Genomic DNA, 15,965 nt, shown 5'->3' with positions numbered 1-15,965 from the left:
GACCGTGTCCCCGGTCCCCTCCAGGCAGTGCCCCGCTTTCCATCCAAACCCGACCGTGTCCCTGGTACCCTCCAGGCAGTAGTGCTCCCTTAGGAATCTGCCTGAGAAGGGAGTAGCCTCCACACTGAAACCCAGAATTGGTCTGAGTCCTGCCTAACAACTTCCCACCCCCTGTAAACACAGTCTTCTCCCTCAGCTTCATTGTTGGCCCAGGGATTAAATCACTGCTAAATAAATACTAGGAGCATGTCGATTCCACGGAATGATTGACCATGCAACAGTGGGAAGTGAGTGGAATGGTATCAATCAAATCTGTCATGTTTATGTTAGGATTTGAAAGTTGGTCATTTAAGCAGATAAATCAAGATGTTCAAAGCTCATAAAAAAATTAAAAAACAGATGTAGCCTCCAGAAAACTAAAAAGCAGAGATCATCAGAAAGTTGTTTCTAGAGATAAGAAACATTGGGACAGGAGACTTTGGCTTTCCTTTATAAGCTTTTCGGTATTTATTTGTTTTGTTATAATGTGAATGTATGTCTTTGCTGGAAAATAAAACTAAGAACAACGAGAAATTTCAAAGCTTCGACTTGATTCTTGTAACTCAGTGCGCCCATATCAGAACCTCCATGCATGACCTATGTACCCTGTCCCTGATTTTCCCAAGAGACCATGTGTGGTACTAAGTCAACTTCAGCACTTTCCCAAAGCCTCCATTGTCAGCCAATAATCCCGAATCTCTCAACTCCTCTGATTTTGAATGTACCTGAATAGCCTTTGACACAACCTCTTCACTCTTCTCTGCATTACAATTCTTCCTGTTATCCAGCAGCCTCCAGGCAGAGCAGCTGATCTCTCTTATGTTCTTCCTGGGGGTTCACAGAGTCCAGATATCCTAGCCGGTTCTGATTTCATCTACAGAGCATCTGCATTTTCCTCAAATTCACCTTTCCTTGGGCTTGTATTATTAGCCCTCTCACATAGCCCGGGTCCCCAAATGACATCGGACCTGAGAAACTGACCTCATATTTCAGCATTGTGGGATGATACTTTTTTGTTGTTTGCTTGGGTTTTTCTGTCTGTTTTGTTAAGAGCTTTTATGGTGTTTTTTTTTTTTCTGATTATGAAATGAATATACATGAGGCATGGTATGAAAATGCAAGGCAAAAAATGTAAAATATAGTGAAAATCCCTCATAATCCTACTCCACACAAATAAAAATGTTCCTTAAGACTTGTTTTACAAGTCCTTTAAAAGGAAAGAGAGAGAAACAGAGCATACCACACATATTCTTCTACAACCCACTTTTTCAGTGTTTACAATTTCTGCATCTTGCAGTAGCCACACCTAAAGATCAACCCCATTCTCTGTAACCACTGTGTGCTATTAGCTTATATGATTGATATATTGGTCAGGGTTCTTTGTTACAGAGTTAAGGAGTGGTTCTGAGAGGCCTACCGCTCAGCTACAGATTCCCAGTTGTTGGCAGGGAACCACTCCTTACTGCCAAGGTCAGGGAGCTGCCAGTCAGGAAGCCACCTTGCAAACCTGAATGCCGCCTGACAGCTGCTGGCTCCAGCCTCTCGGCGCCTCTCCCACGATCCTGCCAGCAACAGGGCTGGGCTCTGCCCCTCTCCCTAGGTAGCGCTCTCTGATTTGGAGTATCATGTGAACATCCAGCAGGTGAAAGCTAAATTGGGTGGGAAACCTGCTTGCAAGGGGCCTGGTAGATGTGCTTGTGAGCTTTTTCAGCTTCTTAGTGTAAGGAGACCCACTAAATCTTTGTCAGAGGAAAACGAGAGTTTCCACCGTAAAGGATATATCATACCTTTCTCTTGTTTTGGTAAACACCATTGCAGAATAAACAGAAGGTATTTTGTGTTTGTTTTTTAATAAGGTTGCTTTTAAATTTAGAGATTCTATGTTTATTGAAGGTCTCTCTGATGAAGATGCAATTATCATAAAATATTTTTGGAAGTCAAAATAATCTTTCAGTTTATTTATGTTTGCACAGGCGACATCACTGTCCACATGGAACCACAAGGATTTATGAAAATTCTGGCATATCTTGCCCCACCACTGAATATTTGGAAAAATACCCTACCTATGGCAATGTTCTTCCACCTCAGAGTCTGAAACCCAAGCAAGAATTTCGAGCATGCCGTGGTAAAATGGAAGGAATAACAACATTTAAGTAAATATTAAGAAACTAACTGCTTTACTTACTTCTCTCCCAACTCTTCTGGTCTTAATAAAGTTTTTTAACTATTTAAAGTGAACTATTAAGTTGATCGAAGTTGAACCAATTCAAGAAGCAAGGAACTAGTTGAATCACAGCTTGAGAAAAACAGAAAGATGAAAATTAAGTTAGAATGACAGAAAGAAAGAAAAAGGGAAATAAAAAGTTTTATTGATTTTTATTTAACTACTTAAAATCTCTTATGTCTATAAGAGACTTTCCACTGTCACCTCCAACTAGGGGAATACAGGAACTTCCTGTTTTTTCTGTATCTACTCTAGTTTTTACATCTCTGATCTGTTTCCTATACTTTAGCCTGCAGAGATGATCTTTTTAAAATGCAGTTCTAATCCTATCATCTCGTTGCTTAAAATACTTATACTTTCCCCATTGTATTTAATATACACCAAAATCCCTTCATGGTTTGGTCCCTAATTGCTTCTCTAATTTATTTTCAATGTGCTTTTTAATGCTCACATCCCATGGGACACTTCTCATTTCTTTCTTTTTTTTTTTTTTGAAGATTTTATTTATTTATTTGACAGAGAGACAGCGAGAGAGGGAACACAAGCAGGGGGAGTGGGAGAGGGAGAAGCAGGCTTCCCGCGGAGCAGGGAGCCCGATGCGGGGCTCGATCCCAGGACCCTGGGATCATGACCTGAGCCAAAGGCAGACGCTTAACGACTGAGCCACCCAGGTGCCCCTCAGTTCTTGAAAATATCAGGATTCCCTTGCCACAGAGCCTTCCAATACACTATTTTACTTACTTGGAAATTTCTCTCCCTTTTACCCCAGTTAATGCCTGTGTAACCTATAGATCTCAACTCAGTTATCACTCTGAGAGCCTCTGACACGTGTGTATTCAGTTCTCAGGCTGGGTAAAAATCCCCTATGTAAGCCCTCAAAGCATCTTCCTATTATTTATCATAGATCCATTTCAGAGGCCCATGCAAGCAGGGATCGTGTCTATTCTTACCTTGACATTCTATTTCCAGAAACCTAGCATGATGCCTGCTAGCGTGTAGGAGGCACTCAATATTCATTCAGTGGATGACAGACAAAAAAAAAAAAAAAAAAAAATCCTCCTAAGCCTTAACTCCTCATTTAGGCTTAGCTTTAAAAAAAAAAATTGGGGGCGCCTGGGTGGCTCAGTCGGTTAAGCATCTGCCTTCGGCTCAGGTCATGATCCCAGGGTCCTGGGAATGAGCCCCGCATCGGGCTCCCTGCTCAGCGGGAAGCCTGCTTCTCCGTCTCCCACTCCCCCTGCTTGTGTTCCCTCTCTCACTGTGTCTCTCTCTGACAAATAAGTAAATCTTTAAAAAAAAATTGTTTTGTATCTTTGTCAATGGGTTAATTCTTTTCTTTATTCTGTTAATGTGCATACCATACTCAAAGTACAATCTTAGATGTTAAGTATAAAAGGATCAATAAATAGAGGTTTCTGCTTTCAAGGAATGTATCAGATTTCTATAATTTGGGTTTTTAAAAATGCTCTACAATAACTTTAATTTGCTGTGTTATCCATTTTCATATCATTTTATTTTATTTTTTTAAAGATTTTATTTATTTATTTGAGACAGAGAGAATGAGAGAGAGAGAGCACATGAGAGGGGGGAGGGTCAGAGGCAGAAGCAGGCTCCCTGCCGAGCAGGGAGCCCGATGCGGGACTCCATCCAGGGACTCCAGGATCATGACCTGAGCCGAAGGCAGTCGCTTAACCAACTGAGCTACCCAGGCGCCCTTTCATATCATTTTAGATAGAGCTCATTCTACTTGCCTGAACAAAGGTTGAAACCTTCAAACTTTGAGTCCAATACTTCTATCTTTAAAATTTCAGGCAACCCTTACAGTAATAGTGCTCGGTGACTCTCTTAGCTTCTGTAGGTGTGTGGCTCTTCCACAGATTTGAAAATCTTCCATAGTCCTCAGACTTGGTATGCTTTAGAATCATCCAGAAGGGTTAAAATTGCAGATTCCAGAATTCCACCTAAAACAGTCAATAGATAACGGAGTGGATCCCAGGAATCTGCATTTTAACCACCATTGCTGGTCATTCTGTTGCCGTAGATTCAATGAAATGGGTCAAGTACTGCACTGATCCCTGGGTATGACATGGGACGTACAGAAGGACTGTGCCCCACTCTGGCTTTTACAGCCTTGTGGGAATGGCAGTTGAAAAACAGAAACACGGATTAATAAACAAGATACAGATTAAAGCAAATGAGATGAAGAAATTGAACGACTGAGACAGAGCAAATGGGAGTGGTTGCTCTTTTTTCTTCGCCTTACCGTTCATTCTTCCTCGATACCTTAATGATTCATAATGGACATTTGAAATACATTCCACAATATGCATATTTGTTGAATAAAGATTTTGCATTTAACTAGTTCTGAATGTTAAAATTGGGAAAACCTGCCATATCTTTCTTTAAAAAGGCAATTGCTTTTCAATTCTGGGTTTGTCAGTTGACTTGTTCAAGTATCCCTATATAGTAGAAAACAAAAACAAAACACAAACCCAAAAAACAACCAACCAACCAACCAAACAAAAAACAAAAAGAAAGAAAAAGATGTCCCAACTCCCAAAAGGTCAGAATGTGCCAATAAAACTAAAATTTCCATTTCTCGAATCATCATCGCTACACTAAGTAAAACACTGCATCTTTTCTTTGTATTTTGACTGGGGAAGTAGCAGTATTTCCAAGAGCCTTATGCTGGGGGGTTAGAACCCTTCCTTCACTCCCTTATGTCAACTGTATTGACTAAGCAGCAAAAAGCTGATGTATCTGTACAGAGCATAAAGGGTCATCCTATACTTTTCTAGAATAGAGGACGAGACTGTAAAGAGCAGATGTCTAGACGTGCTTAAGACTTTGGATCCTTTATAGCAGGACAGTTGCCGTACAGTTCGAGGACTGCCAGAGTCGGCGAGGAGTCTGCCCTGGAAGTATGGTTATGGACATGTCCTATGTTTGGGGACATATCCGATGACTAAGAGTGTATTTACCCATTACCACTTCTCCATAGAAAGCTGCTTTGGGTTTGGAGGTACACTTTCTAACATTTAACTAATCTAACCAGAGAAACTAAGACTTCAAACCTTTCTGTCCTCTCCCTGATTCTTTCACTTCCTGATTGCGTTTTAGCCTATGTCCCTCTAGCTGGTATTTGGTAAGAGCAAAGAACAACTCAGATGTCTTGAGAATAAGAGGTACGTGATTTCTACTATTTATCTATTAAATAATACTTAGTGAGCGCTTGTTAAGTGTCAGGCACCGTGCTGAGCACCTGGGATATAGCGGTTAGCAGAAACAGTCGCGATCTCTGTGCCCACAGATGCTGCCGTCTAGTGAAGGCAGCAGCACATCGCCCAAAATAAGGACAAGATCGCAGCAGAGATAAAATCCATGAGGGATAGGCACGAGGGGACTTGAGAGCCAGAATACAAGGTTTGATTTTATCAGGGAAATGAGAAGAATGAGTGAAATCCTGAAGGATGTGAAGCAATTAACTGGATGAAATAGGTAAGGAAACACAGTGCAGACAGAGAGAGCAGCATGCAGCCGGCAGGAGCAGGGAGAGAAGGCGAGCAAGAGGAAAGCAGGAGGAAGTTTTCTCTAGTGGCTAGTGAAGGAGTCACGTGGGGCCTCTGGGCCACGTGTGGGGTTTTCTGTGTCCTTGGAGCAGTAAGAGGCCACTGAAGGTGTCTTTTCTTTCTCATTTGTCTGCCTGCTTGCCTGTTTTTTGAGGGGGTGTAAAAGGGGGCTAATTAAGGAATAGGCTAGGCAGCTCAGGGCAGGAATGACTTGATCAAATTTACATGTGAAAGGATCACTGGGTGCCAGGTGAGGAAAGGCGGAGAGAAGCTAGAATGAGTGGACGCAGATAAATGAGTTTAGGGATTGTTGAATTGATGTGAATAAGCTATTGTGGGAGCTTGGACCTGTTGTGGTAATGACAGGAGATTTGAGAGAGAGTTAGGAGGTCAAATGACAGGACTTGATGAAGCAGGAGCCACACGAGGGAGCTGAGGTGAGAAGGCTGAGAGCTGGGTCTCGGCTGCTAAAGAGATGGTGATGCTCTTCACTACGATGGGGCGCCAGCAAACGGACCAGATTTGTTGGGGGCAAATGGTGATTTGGTTGGGGGCATGTTAAGTTTTGAGGTGGCATTGCGAATACAGGTAGGGAGCTCAGAGAAGGGTCTGAGCTGACCTATAAATTGGTGGGTCATTTCTATTTCGGTAGTAATTGAAGCTGTGGGAGTAGAGCTGTCTTCAGGGGTGAGCACCAGAGGAGAAGAGGAACGTGTGTGGGCCCCAGTGTTGAGAAACCCCCAGCATTTAGTGGCCGAGGAGAGGAGGGACGAAGCTGCACCAGAGACTGAGGAGAAACCAGCAGGAAGGCAGGAGGAGAGAGTCTCCTGGAGACAGAGGGAGTGGCCATAATGCCCATCGAGTAAGAGGAGGACTACAGACTCCGTCACAGAGAAGCCACTGTGACCCACTAGGCAGTGCTGGACCCCGGCTTGACGGGGGTGGATGGGATTGAGGAAGAGGAGCCAACAAGTCTAAGAAATTGTATCATGAGTAGAAGGGATTCAGTGAGGGTTTGGGAGCTTATGGACATAAATAGAAAATAGTGATTAATACAAGATGGCTTATACCAATAAAATGAGTGACACAGTCAGTAGAGTTCAGAAGCAAAAAGCAGTTTTGAAGACGTGTAGTCATAATAGTAATAGCTGACATGTTGCCCTTACTGTGTCCCAAGCTCTCTCACACGTGTGCACGCATGCGTGCACGTATGTGCGCCAGTCCTTGAGACAACCCTATGAGCTAGATGACATGATTGTCCTAGTTTATATATAAGGAAACTGGGGCCTAGACAGGGCAACTAAGTTGCCCAAGGTCACACATCTAATGAATGACAGAGCCAGGATTTGGACCCAGGCAGTCTGGTCACTCTGGGTCTGTCATCTGCACCCCACCAGACAGCCCAGTGTCTACAGCACCATTTCTGCCACAGAATGTTATACAATGCCCAGGGTGGCTGGGCTGCGATATGCGGCTCTCGGGGATCCAAAGACGAGTAAGAATCACATCCATACTATGAATGTGATTTATGACTGAAGGCCAGAGTTTAGACATTATTTATTTATTTAATTGGTTCTTTATAATAAGCAGGAAGACAGCATGATTTCAGTAAGCGGAAAGCATGCCCAAAGAACTTAGTCTTTAAGTAGGATGAATAAGGAATTTGACAAAGTAGACCCAGGGGATATATTTAAAATTTTTTCTTAGACTCATTAAATCTTTCACATAAGATTTCCTTCCAGGTTAGAAAAAAATTCAGTTACTTCAAGATTTTATTTCTGTAAGATCCAATCAACTGAAGATCCACATCATAATGATGTTTGAAAACTAGGATTTTTGACATATTTCTTAAGATGTTAGTCACTGGGTAGGACATAAAGGAATTAAATTATTTCTCTCAAGTAGTTTATTAACTATCACCATTTTAATATCTTCTTAGACTTTTCAACTGAAATAAACCTTGAAAATTTCAATACTGCATTAGAAAAATTAGAAATAAAGGAACCTGTGAGGCTATGTTTCAAACTCATATATTTCAGATCGGATTATCGTCCTTATGAGATAGTCAAACAGCCTCGCCATGTACCAGAAGAATACAAACCAAAACAGGGGGAGATTGATCTTGACACTACCTACAAACGGGATTTTAATTCTTACAAAGTGCAGCCTGTGGCCATAGTCCGGCCTTTGGAGAGACAACAAGTTAAACAAGGGAAGGTGGACGCTGTCCCAACCTATAAAGGTAACTTGCCATTTCAAAAGTGAAGGAGCCAAAAAATTAAAGCTCACTTCCATCTAACGTCAAATCATAATTTGGTGTGTTGCCAAACTTAGCTCCCATGGCTTAGGAAAACTTGTTTGGCTTTGATCAAAGTAGTATTACATAGTGGAAAAAAAGACCATTTGCCTGATTGAGAGTTCAAAGACCTGGATTTCTGTCCAAATTTAGCCACTTAATTCATTTTCTCTACCTAAAAACATATACAGCTGTCCTACAAACAATGTGGTTTGAACTGTGTGGACCCACGTATGTGTAGATTCTTTCTGATAAATACAGTCCAGTCCTATAAACGTATTTTCTCTTCCTTATGATTTTCTTAACATTTTCTTTTCTCTAGCTTACTTTATTGTAAGAATACAGCATGTAATACATATAACATACAAAATATATGTTGACTGTTAAATGTTGTTGTTAAGGTTTCTGGTCAATGGTAGGCCATTGGTAGCTTTGGGAAGTAAAAATTATGTACAGATTTTTGACTGCACATGGGTGCAGTGCCCCTAACTCCTGTGTTGTTCAAAGGGTCAACCATAAAAACAAACGATGTCACTGAACAAGCATTATGTCACATTATGCCACATTTAGTTGGCACCGTTCCTTTCTTTCCATTCCAGAATGAGTTGAAACTCTACTGAGTGTACTGGAGTCAAAGAAGGTCAAATAAATAGCAACCTCTTTACCATTTAAGTTCTGAACCAACTGATAAAGCAAAAGAGTTAGCAGGTGGAGAACCAAATATTCCCTTTCTAGTGATAAAGGCTAGGGTGAAGGATAAAGCAGATGCTTCCCGATATTGAACTCAGAAAAAAACAGGCTTATCCACCCAGTGACCATGTTGGACCACCACTTAGGAGACCAGCTCCTCTAAGACTTCCAGCATGCAAGAAGTATGAGAATACCTTCTCCCTGTTGGCAAATGACTTGGAAGAAAGGGGCTGGACAGTGTATGGCTAGTTTCTTTCCAAAAATCAACCTGATTTTAAAATACTCTATTGCTTTTGGGGAGTGGGGTCTTTTTTTTAAAAGGCTATCTTGTTACTGCATATTATTCTTAATAATATAATTGCACATTTAAGTTTATATCCTTTTTATTATGTGATATAGCTGAGTGGTATGTCCTCATATAAAACCCTTTTATAAAAGTGAGGTCACCCACAATAAAAGCAGTGGTTTAAAGTTTAAATAGACAATAGCTGAACACATATGTATTCTTCAAATATCATAAGTAAATATGTTTACCAGTACGCTATGATCTGTAAGTAGGGAGGTCAAGAGCATTGTACTTTCATCTTTTTGGCTGTGAGCACGTAAGATGCTACACAAGGAACAAAGTTTTAAGACAATGCGTACAGTAACCAAGTGTATTGTTATAATGCGATATAGCATAGAGCGATTGCAGATCTGTACCTACTGGTACGCAGAGGTCGTATACTGCCATGACAATTGGACATAAAATATATTTGGTGAAAACAACTGGGTCTTTTAACAACCATAGTAGGAATTTCTTTTCTTTTTTGTCCTACAAGATCTATCAAAAAGTATCAGTAATATTGATAGTCCCCGATGCTGTGACGATTACACATAATACACACACACACACACACACACACACACACACACTAGTTCTAGCTTCTCATTACCTGGGTTTCCTGTAGATTTCCATACTTCCACCCCCATAATCCGATGTTGAGGATTCCTGGGATCCCTCTGGTTTTCTTGCTTCTGACCTTTCCTAGTGAGGAAAGGTTATCTTTGTATTTCCAGGTGTGGGAGCATGAGACAATAAATATTAAGTGCCAAGGCAGTCCTCATTCTGTGTGATGACTGTACTGCAGGTTTTGTAGATAACTATTTAAGGACAGGTCTGTAGCTGATGAGAAATCACAATGAGAAGAGACTCTCTCACTATCCACCGAGAATCAGAGAACCGAGGAAAGACAGAGAGGGAATATGATAAAGAAAAAGGAAGAGAAAACCCTGTAGGGCTGTGACGAGAAGGGTAACATCTAGATTCCAGAGATGCAGTTCTATGAGACAGGTTACTCTTAGACAGAAATGTATCTGCTCCCAGCAGCCTCAGGTTAGAAAGTCATTTATACTGAAATGTAGATGATTAAAATAGGCCAGCATTGGACTTGGTAAAGTCTTAAGGATTACTCTGTTCTGTGCTAGGCACTGTAGGGAATACAGAGATCTGAACTGAGCACGGTTGTTAACAGATACTTTATGGTTGAGGGAAAAAAGCAATAGTAGCAGAAAAAATTAAATCGCCATACTAGAAATAAATAATATGTGTTATCACTAGGGAGGAGGATAATTCACTAGAAAATTAATGGAACAAGTCATGTTTCAAAAATTTAGACTGAGCAACACTGAGCAAAATTCAGGCCAGCCTGGGATGTATCAGAGAGCAGTAAGTATTGATCTGTAGGAAAGGGAGGGACATCACAAAAACTAGGATGAAATAAGCAAAAATGCATAGAGCCAGAAAAATAAAGGGGTTGTTCCATAAACATCAGAGGATTTCAGGAAGTGAGAGATTGGGGTGTAATTCTATAAATGTAGGTAAAGATCAGATTGTGAAGCATTGATTACCAGACTGAGGTCCTTAATATTTTTCTCGTAGCTGCTAAAAATGCTTCAGTTCTGTCTCCAGGAAGGATATAGTAAATGGCAGAAGATCATTATTTCCACTACAATAGCTAAAAATATGTATACATTTTTAAAGTGTAAAACATCTCTTTAATGGCATTAGACAGCTGTGGAAGCAAATAGCTGAAATTGCAGAGATGGAGGAGGCCTTCCTGGGTGAGCTAAGAGAACCAACTGTTTACTTCCCTGGGAGCATTTGTCACACCTTGGCCTAGGCTGAAAACTGAGCTTGGCATAAGCAGAGAGACTCTACAGGGTGAAGGGAAACCAGTGAAGCACCTGATATGTGGATTGGTATAACAAATTGGAATCCATTAGTCTTCCAGATGTATGGCTGGTTTTCCTTGTGGGATGTTTGTTGAGTGTGTAGGGGGTATGATGGGCTAGGAGACTGGGCCAGAAAGATCCCACAGCTGTACTTGGGAGTAAGTGCTTAGGAGATAAAGTCCCACAGAATGAGGGCTATACCACAAACATACCACAATTCTTGTCCTTGTAACTAGAGGAGGATTATGTCTAACTAAAAATGCCTCTGAGCACCAGCCTAGCTCAATTCCTGATTGGATTAGGGTGATTTGTCTAAATTGGAAAGACCAAACTTTCTCCTGTTGAAAATAACATTGATTTTATTGTCTATGGTTTACTTATACATGACACCCAGCATTTGGTAAAATATGAGACCTATGAAGAGTCAGGAAATATCTGGAGAAATGATGGTCAAGAAATTTCCAAATCTGATGAACGGGTCAGGTCACAGATTTAAGAAACTTAACAAATCCCAAAATAGATAAATACAAAGAATACCACACTTAGGCAACTATCATCAAACTTCCAAAAACCAAGTGAAGGTTAATTCTCAAAAGCAGTAAGAGAAAAACTACACATTATTTATGAAAAGAAAAATTAGAAATATACCTAACTTTTCACCTGAAGCCATGGAAACCAGAAGACAATGCAGTGACATCTTTAAAGTGTTGAAAGGAAAAGAAAAAAAAAAAAAACACCTAGAAATTCAAACCCAATGAATCCCAGAATTTTATGTCTAGTGAAAATATCCTTCAAAAAATAGGGCAAAATAAAAATGTGTCCAGGAACAAACAAACAAAAACCCCAAAGAATTTGTTAGTAACCAACCCATACTACAAAAAGTAGTAAAGGAAATTCTTCAGGTTGAAAGAAAATGATTCCAGAGGGCAGCATGAAATGCAGGAAGGAATGAAGCACACAGAAAGGGTAACTTTGTGGGTAAATATAAAAGAATATTGACTTCTTAAAGTCACAATAATAATTATGTATTTTTACATAAATATAGAAGTAAAATATAATAGCACAAAAGACAGGAGGGGGTAAATGGAATTACACTGTTGAAAGTTTCTTCCACTGCTCTAGAGTGGTAAAAATATCAATTTAAGTTCAAGTAGGCCAAAAAGATCCCCTAATAAGTAAAAAAATGCCTTTTTATTCTAAAAGTAGGGAAAGTTCTAATTAAAATGCTAACAGACAAAATGGAATAATAAATATACCCTGTATCCAAAAGAAGGCAGAAAATAACGGGTAAGGGAACAAAGAACATGTGGGAACAGTCAAAAGCAAATAGCAATATAGTCAACTTAAACTCAGCTAGATCATTCATTACATTAAATATAAATGAAATAAAAATTTCAATTAAAACTCCAAGATTGATTATTCAATTGAAGCATACAAAGTTTCAATTTACCCCTTGAAATAGAGATGTGAAGTAGGAAGATATATATCTGGGTTTGGTGTTCAAAAGGAAGTCTGGAATGGAGATTCAACCTCTGGAAGTCATCAGCTTATAGGCAGTATTACAATCATGGGAGTTGTTTGATGATATGTAGATTGAGAAAGAAATGCCCATGATGGATCCCCCTGGCTTTCTAAAAGTTGCTTCCAAGTCCTCGGTGCCATGATGCCACAGGGAACAGGTTACAAGGTACCAAGGAAGAGAACTAACAGGTGCACCTCAGGACTTTTGTCCTCAAAGAGGAACCTAGAACAGCTCACTATATAAGGATGGGGATGGAGCTCTGCATACGGACGTTCATGGTGAGCAAACACATGCAGACACCTCATGGGGTTAAAGCTGTTCAGAAGATAACAAACTTGCTAACTAGATTTTAGTGGTTAGAAACTGTGGTTACAAGTCAAAAGAATGAGTAGAGGAAATGGAATTGCCCTTATCTAACCAGGACAATACCACAGTTGCCAGAGGGCCAGACTGCATTGTTAGATATTCATGACATTATGTCTGCCTTTTCTAGAAGTGTCATAAGACACTAAAAACAGATGATATGAATAAAGACTAGGATGTTTTAAAGGTATCACTAGAATGTTATTAATAAATATTCCAGAATGAGCAAATAATCAATATTCCAGGCATATGAGCATAGGCATATGTATAAAAGGAAAATCAATTTTCTGCAGTTATCTGGAAATGATATTCATGGTATTGTGTGCTGTCAAAACTTGTGTCGCAGTCTCCAAATTTTTGCTTCCTTTTTGAAAACCAAAGCTGGCTTGGTAAGGGAGAATTACTCTCTTCTACTTATTTTCTCTCATGAAATTAATATTTTTCCTCAGTTGTTTTGGCAGCAAGGTGGAACTCTAGGCCTTTAATAGCACCCTGTGATTTCCTTTTAGTTTCTGAAAATAGTGTTATAATTTTATACTTCAGGTTGCGAATAACAGAGGTTCCTTCATGGTGCCTCAAGCAAAGAGAGTTCGTGGTAAAGGCTTCCTCTATACTGGTAGTGGAAAGCTGTCAGGGTCAGAGGAAGCTTGAGGGAAGAGCTACTCCCCCCCCCCCACCCCGCCTCTGCAAGAGCCCCATGGTTTCTATTACAGCATCTAGTCTGATTGCTACTCCACTACCTGGGCTCCTCTGCCTATTTATATCGCTTCTTTTACCCTACAGGTGGATTTTTGAAGTCTTCACCTTACTCTCCAATTCCACTTCATGGCATCCTTTTAGGTTCATCTCCTACTTTTATCTGGCTCCATATTTTCAAATTTGGGTTCACAAGAACAAGAATGGCTTACCCAGCTCATCTCTTCTTGCCAGGCTGTTTCGTCTGCCTCTACTGACCTAAAGATTGTCTGCTCTTGGGCCAGGCATCTACTCTCATCCAAACATCAGTAGCTTGATGAGGTAGAAGTAACCATTTGGTCCACAACTTGGCCATTGGGGCAGAAATGTCTGTGAATGAGGTATTGTTCTCTCCAAAGGAGGTGTCCACGTAAAAAGCATTTGAGTTTTGGCCTTTCCAATAGACATTACATGGACTTTATCTAGACTCTAATACATTATCTTGCATAACTTCTGTCTTTTATAAATCTTTGGTATACATCTTTTTGGGTGAAGTCAATTCCACAGTATTTCTTAGCTTTCTACCTTTCTGATCTAGAAATAGAAAAACTAAATAACCCTTGGTTGAAATATAAGTACTTCAGTTTTCCATCCACAGTCTAGGTATGCCACAAGAAGCAGAATTAAGGTATTCAACCCTAAATCTCAGACTTAGCTCTGATGTTCCCTTCTAAATTCTACATACAATTTCTGGTATGTTTGAAAGCATTCAGTTCAGGCCTCTGGCCTCTAGATGGCCCTCTGTCTTCTGGTGATACCCTGAAGTCCGTTTTCTGAGAAGCTAAAGTTGAAGGCAATGATCTTTCTGGGATAGTACAAGTTATTCTGTATGTTTGCTCAGGAAGTCCGACAGGCTTTCCTACAGTATAATGGAGTTGAAATTCTCTCTCCTTTGAGGAGTCCCTCCAAGACAAAGAATAATACCCGCATCACTTTGCCCACACATCAGGGCCTTTGATTTTATATTAATCCCTAGATTTTATGGTTTACTTTAGCATTTCATGAGTTATGGTGAAAATCCCAACCAGTTCTTGGAAAACACAACCATAATCTCCTAAACTTGGTCTTTACCCAAAACACAGGCTTTCAAAAACTATCAACAATCCAAGCTCAGATGTTCCATTCCCTTGTTGTGTATTCAGGTAAATCTAGAAGTACAAAGTTATATGTACTAAAGTGGGGAGATAGGAAGAGGAAGGTGGATATGAAGAAAACACAAATCAGGGGAAGCTGAGGAAATTCAGACTTGATTAATGTTCAGATTTCTGAAGGAAATGGGAGGATGTTTGGCAATGAGAGAAGTAAGTCATGATTTTTAGAAGAAGGTTGTTTTCTTCAGTATTTTAAATGCTCTCTTTTTATTTTCAAGATGATTATAGAGCTTGGGACATTCAGAAAATTGACCTTTATAAGCCTGAACAAACTTATCATCCCCCCACTGTGAAATTTGGGAATTCAACTACATTTCAGGATGACTATGTTCCTCAGGAGATAAAGCCTAGGCAAAGCTTTAAACCCAGCCCTGTGGTCAAACATTCTACAGTCCCTTTTGATGGTGAGACAAGTCATCGCCTTGATTATGTACCTTATCAGCTAGAACTCAAGTTTGCAAGGCCAAAAGAAGTGTACAAGCCAACCAACCAACCCTTTGAGGATCTCACAACTCACCGATACGACTTTCAGGGTCTTGTTGGCGAAACTGCAAAAATCTGCAGGCCTCCATACACCAGAGTGACCCAAAATGCTCATTTTGAAGGAAGCACGGAATTCCGTGAAAGGTTTCAACCTTGGGAAATCCCACCACCCGAAGTCAAGAAACCACAAGAATATGTCCCACCTACAGGTACCATGCAGTTGAACAGCACAAGCCATCTCGACTATGTTCCCTATCAGACCAAACGTGTCAGTCCCATCAGGCCAGTTGCTCAAAGAAGAAATAACAATTTTCCTTTTCAAGGAAAAAGCACCACAAAGGAAGATTTTCCAGCCTGGGAATGCTGTCGTCAAGGTCTTATTAAGCAGCAGCAGCAGATTCCCAACCCATCTGGAAAATTTGATGGTTGGAGCACTTTCAGGTCTCACTACGTGCCACATGAGCTGATTCCAACGGAGAGCTGCAAACCAGCACATGCTCTGTTTAAGAGTTCTGCTCCATTCAATGACACAACCATGTACTCTACAGAGTACACACCAAAGAAACAGGAAATCTGCCCTGCTAGCTATCCTTCTCCTCCAGGGTATATCTTTGAAAGTACAAATTCTCGAGGTCATAAATTCTTCCGCAGGGTCACGCCCACAGTGGAGGCCTTCTAA

General features: G+C 40.4%; 1 protein-coding gene across 2 annotated transcripts in view; it reads left to right on the top strand.

Moving 5' to 3' along the window:
• Window positions 1–15,965, top strand: part of SAXO2 (stabilizer of axonemal microtubules 2) — a 16,460-nt gene extending 495 nt beyond the window's left edge. The window contains exons 2-3 of one of the 2 annotated variants that reach the window (XM_021680593.1): window positions 7,872–8,074; window positions 15,022–15,965. In XM_021680593.1, coding sequence (XP_021536268.1) covers window positions 7,872–8,074; window positions 15,022–15,965 — 1,147 coding nt within the window. Of the gene's footprint in view, window positions 1–2,142; window positions 2,193–7,871; window positions 8,075–15,021 lie in introns of those variants that run through there. The other variant, XR_002479846.1, reaches the window with a different exon arrangement.

The sequence above is a fragment of the Neomonachus schauinslandi genome, chromosome 9 (assembly GCF_002201575.2).
Source record: "Neomonachus schauinslandi chromosome 9, ASM220157v2, whole genome shotgun sequence".
In the NCBI taxonomy this organism is placed as follows: Eukaryota; Metazoa; Chordata; class Mammalia; order Carnivora; family Phocidae; genus Neomonachus; species Neomonachus schauinslandi.
This window is presented reverse-complemented; position numbering and strand designations above follow the sequence as displayed.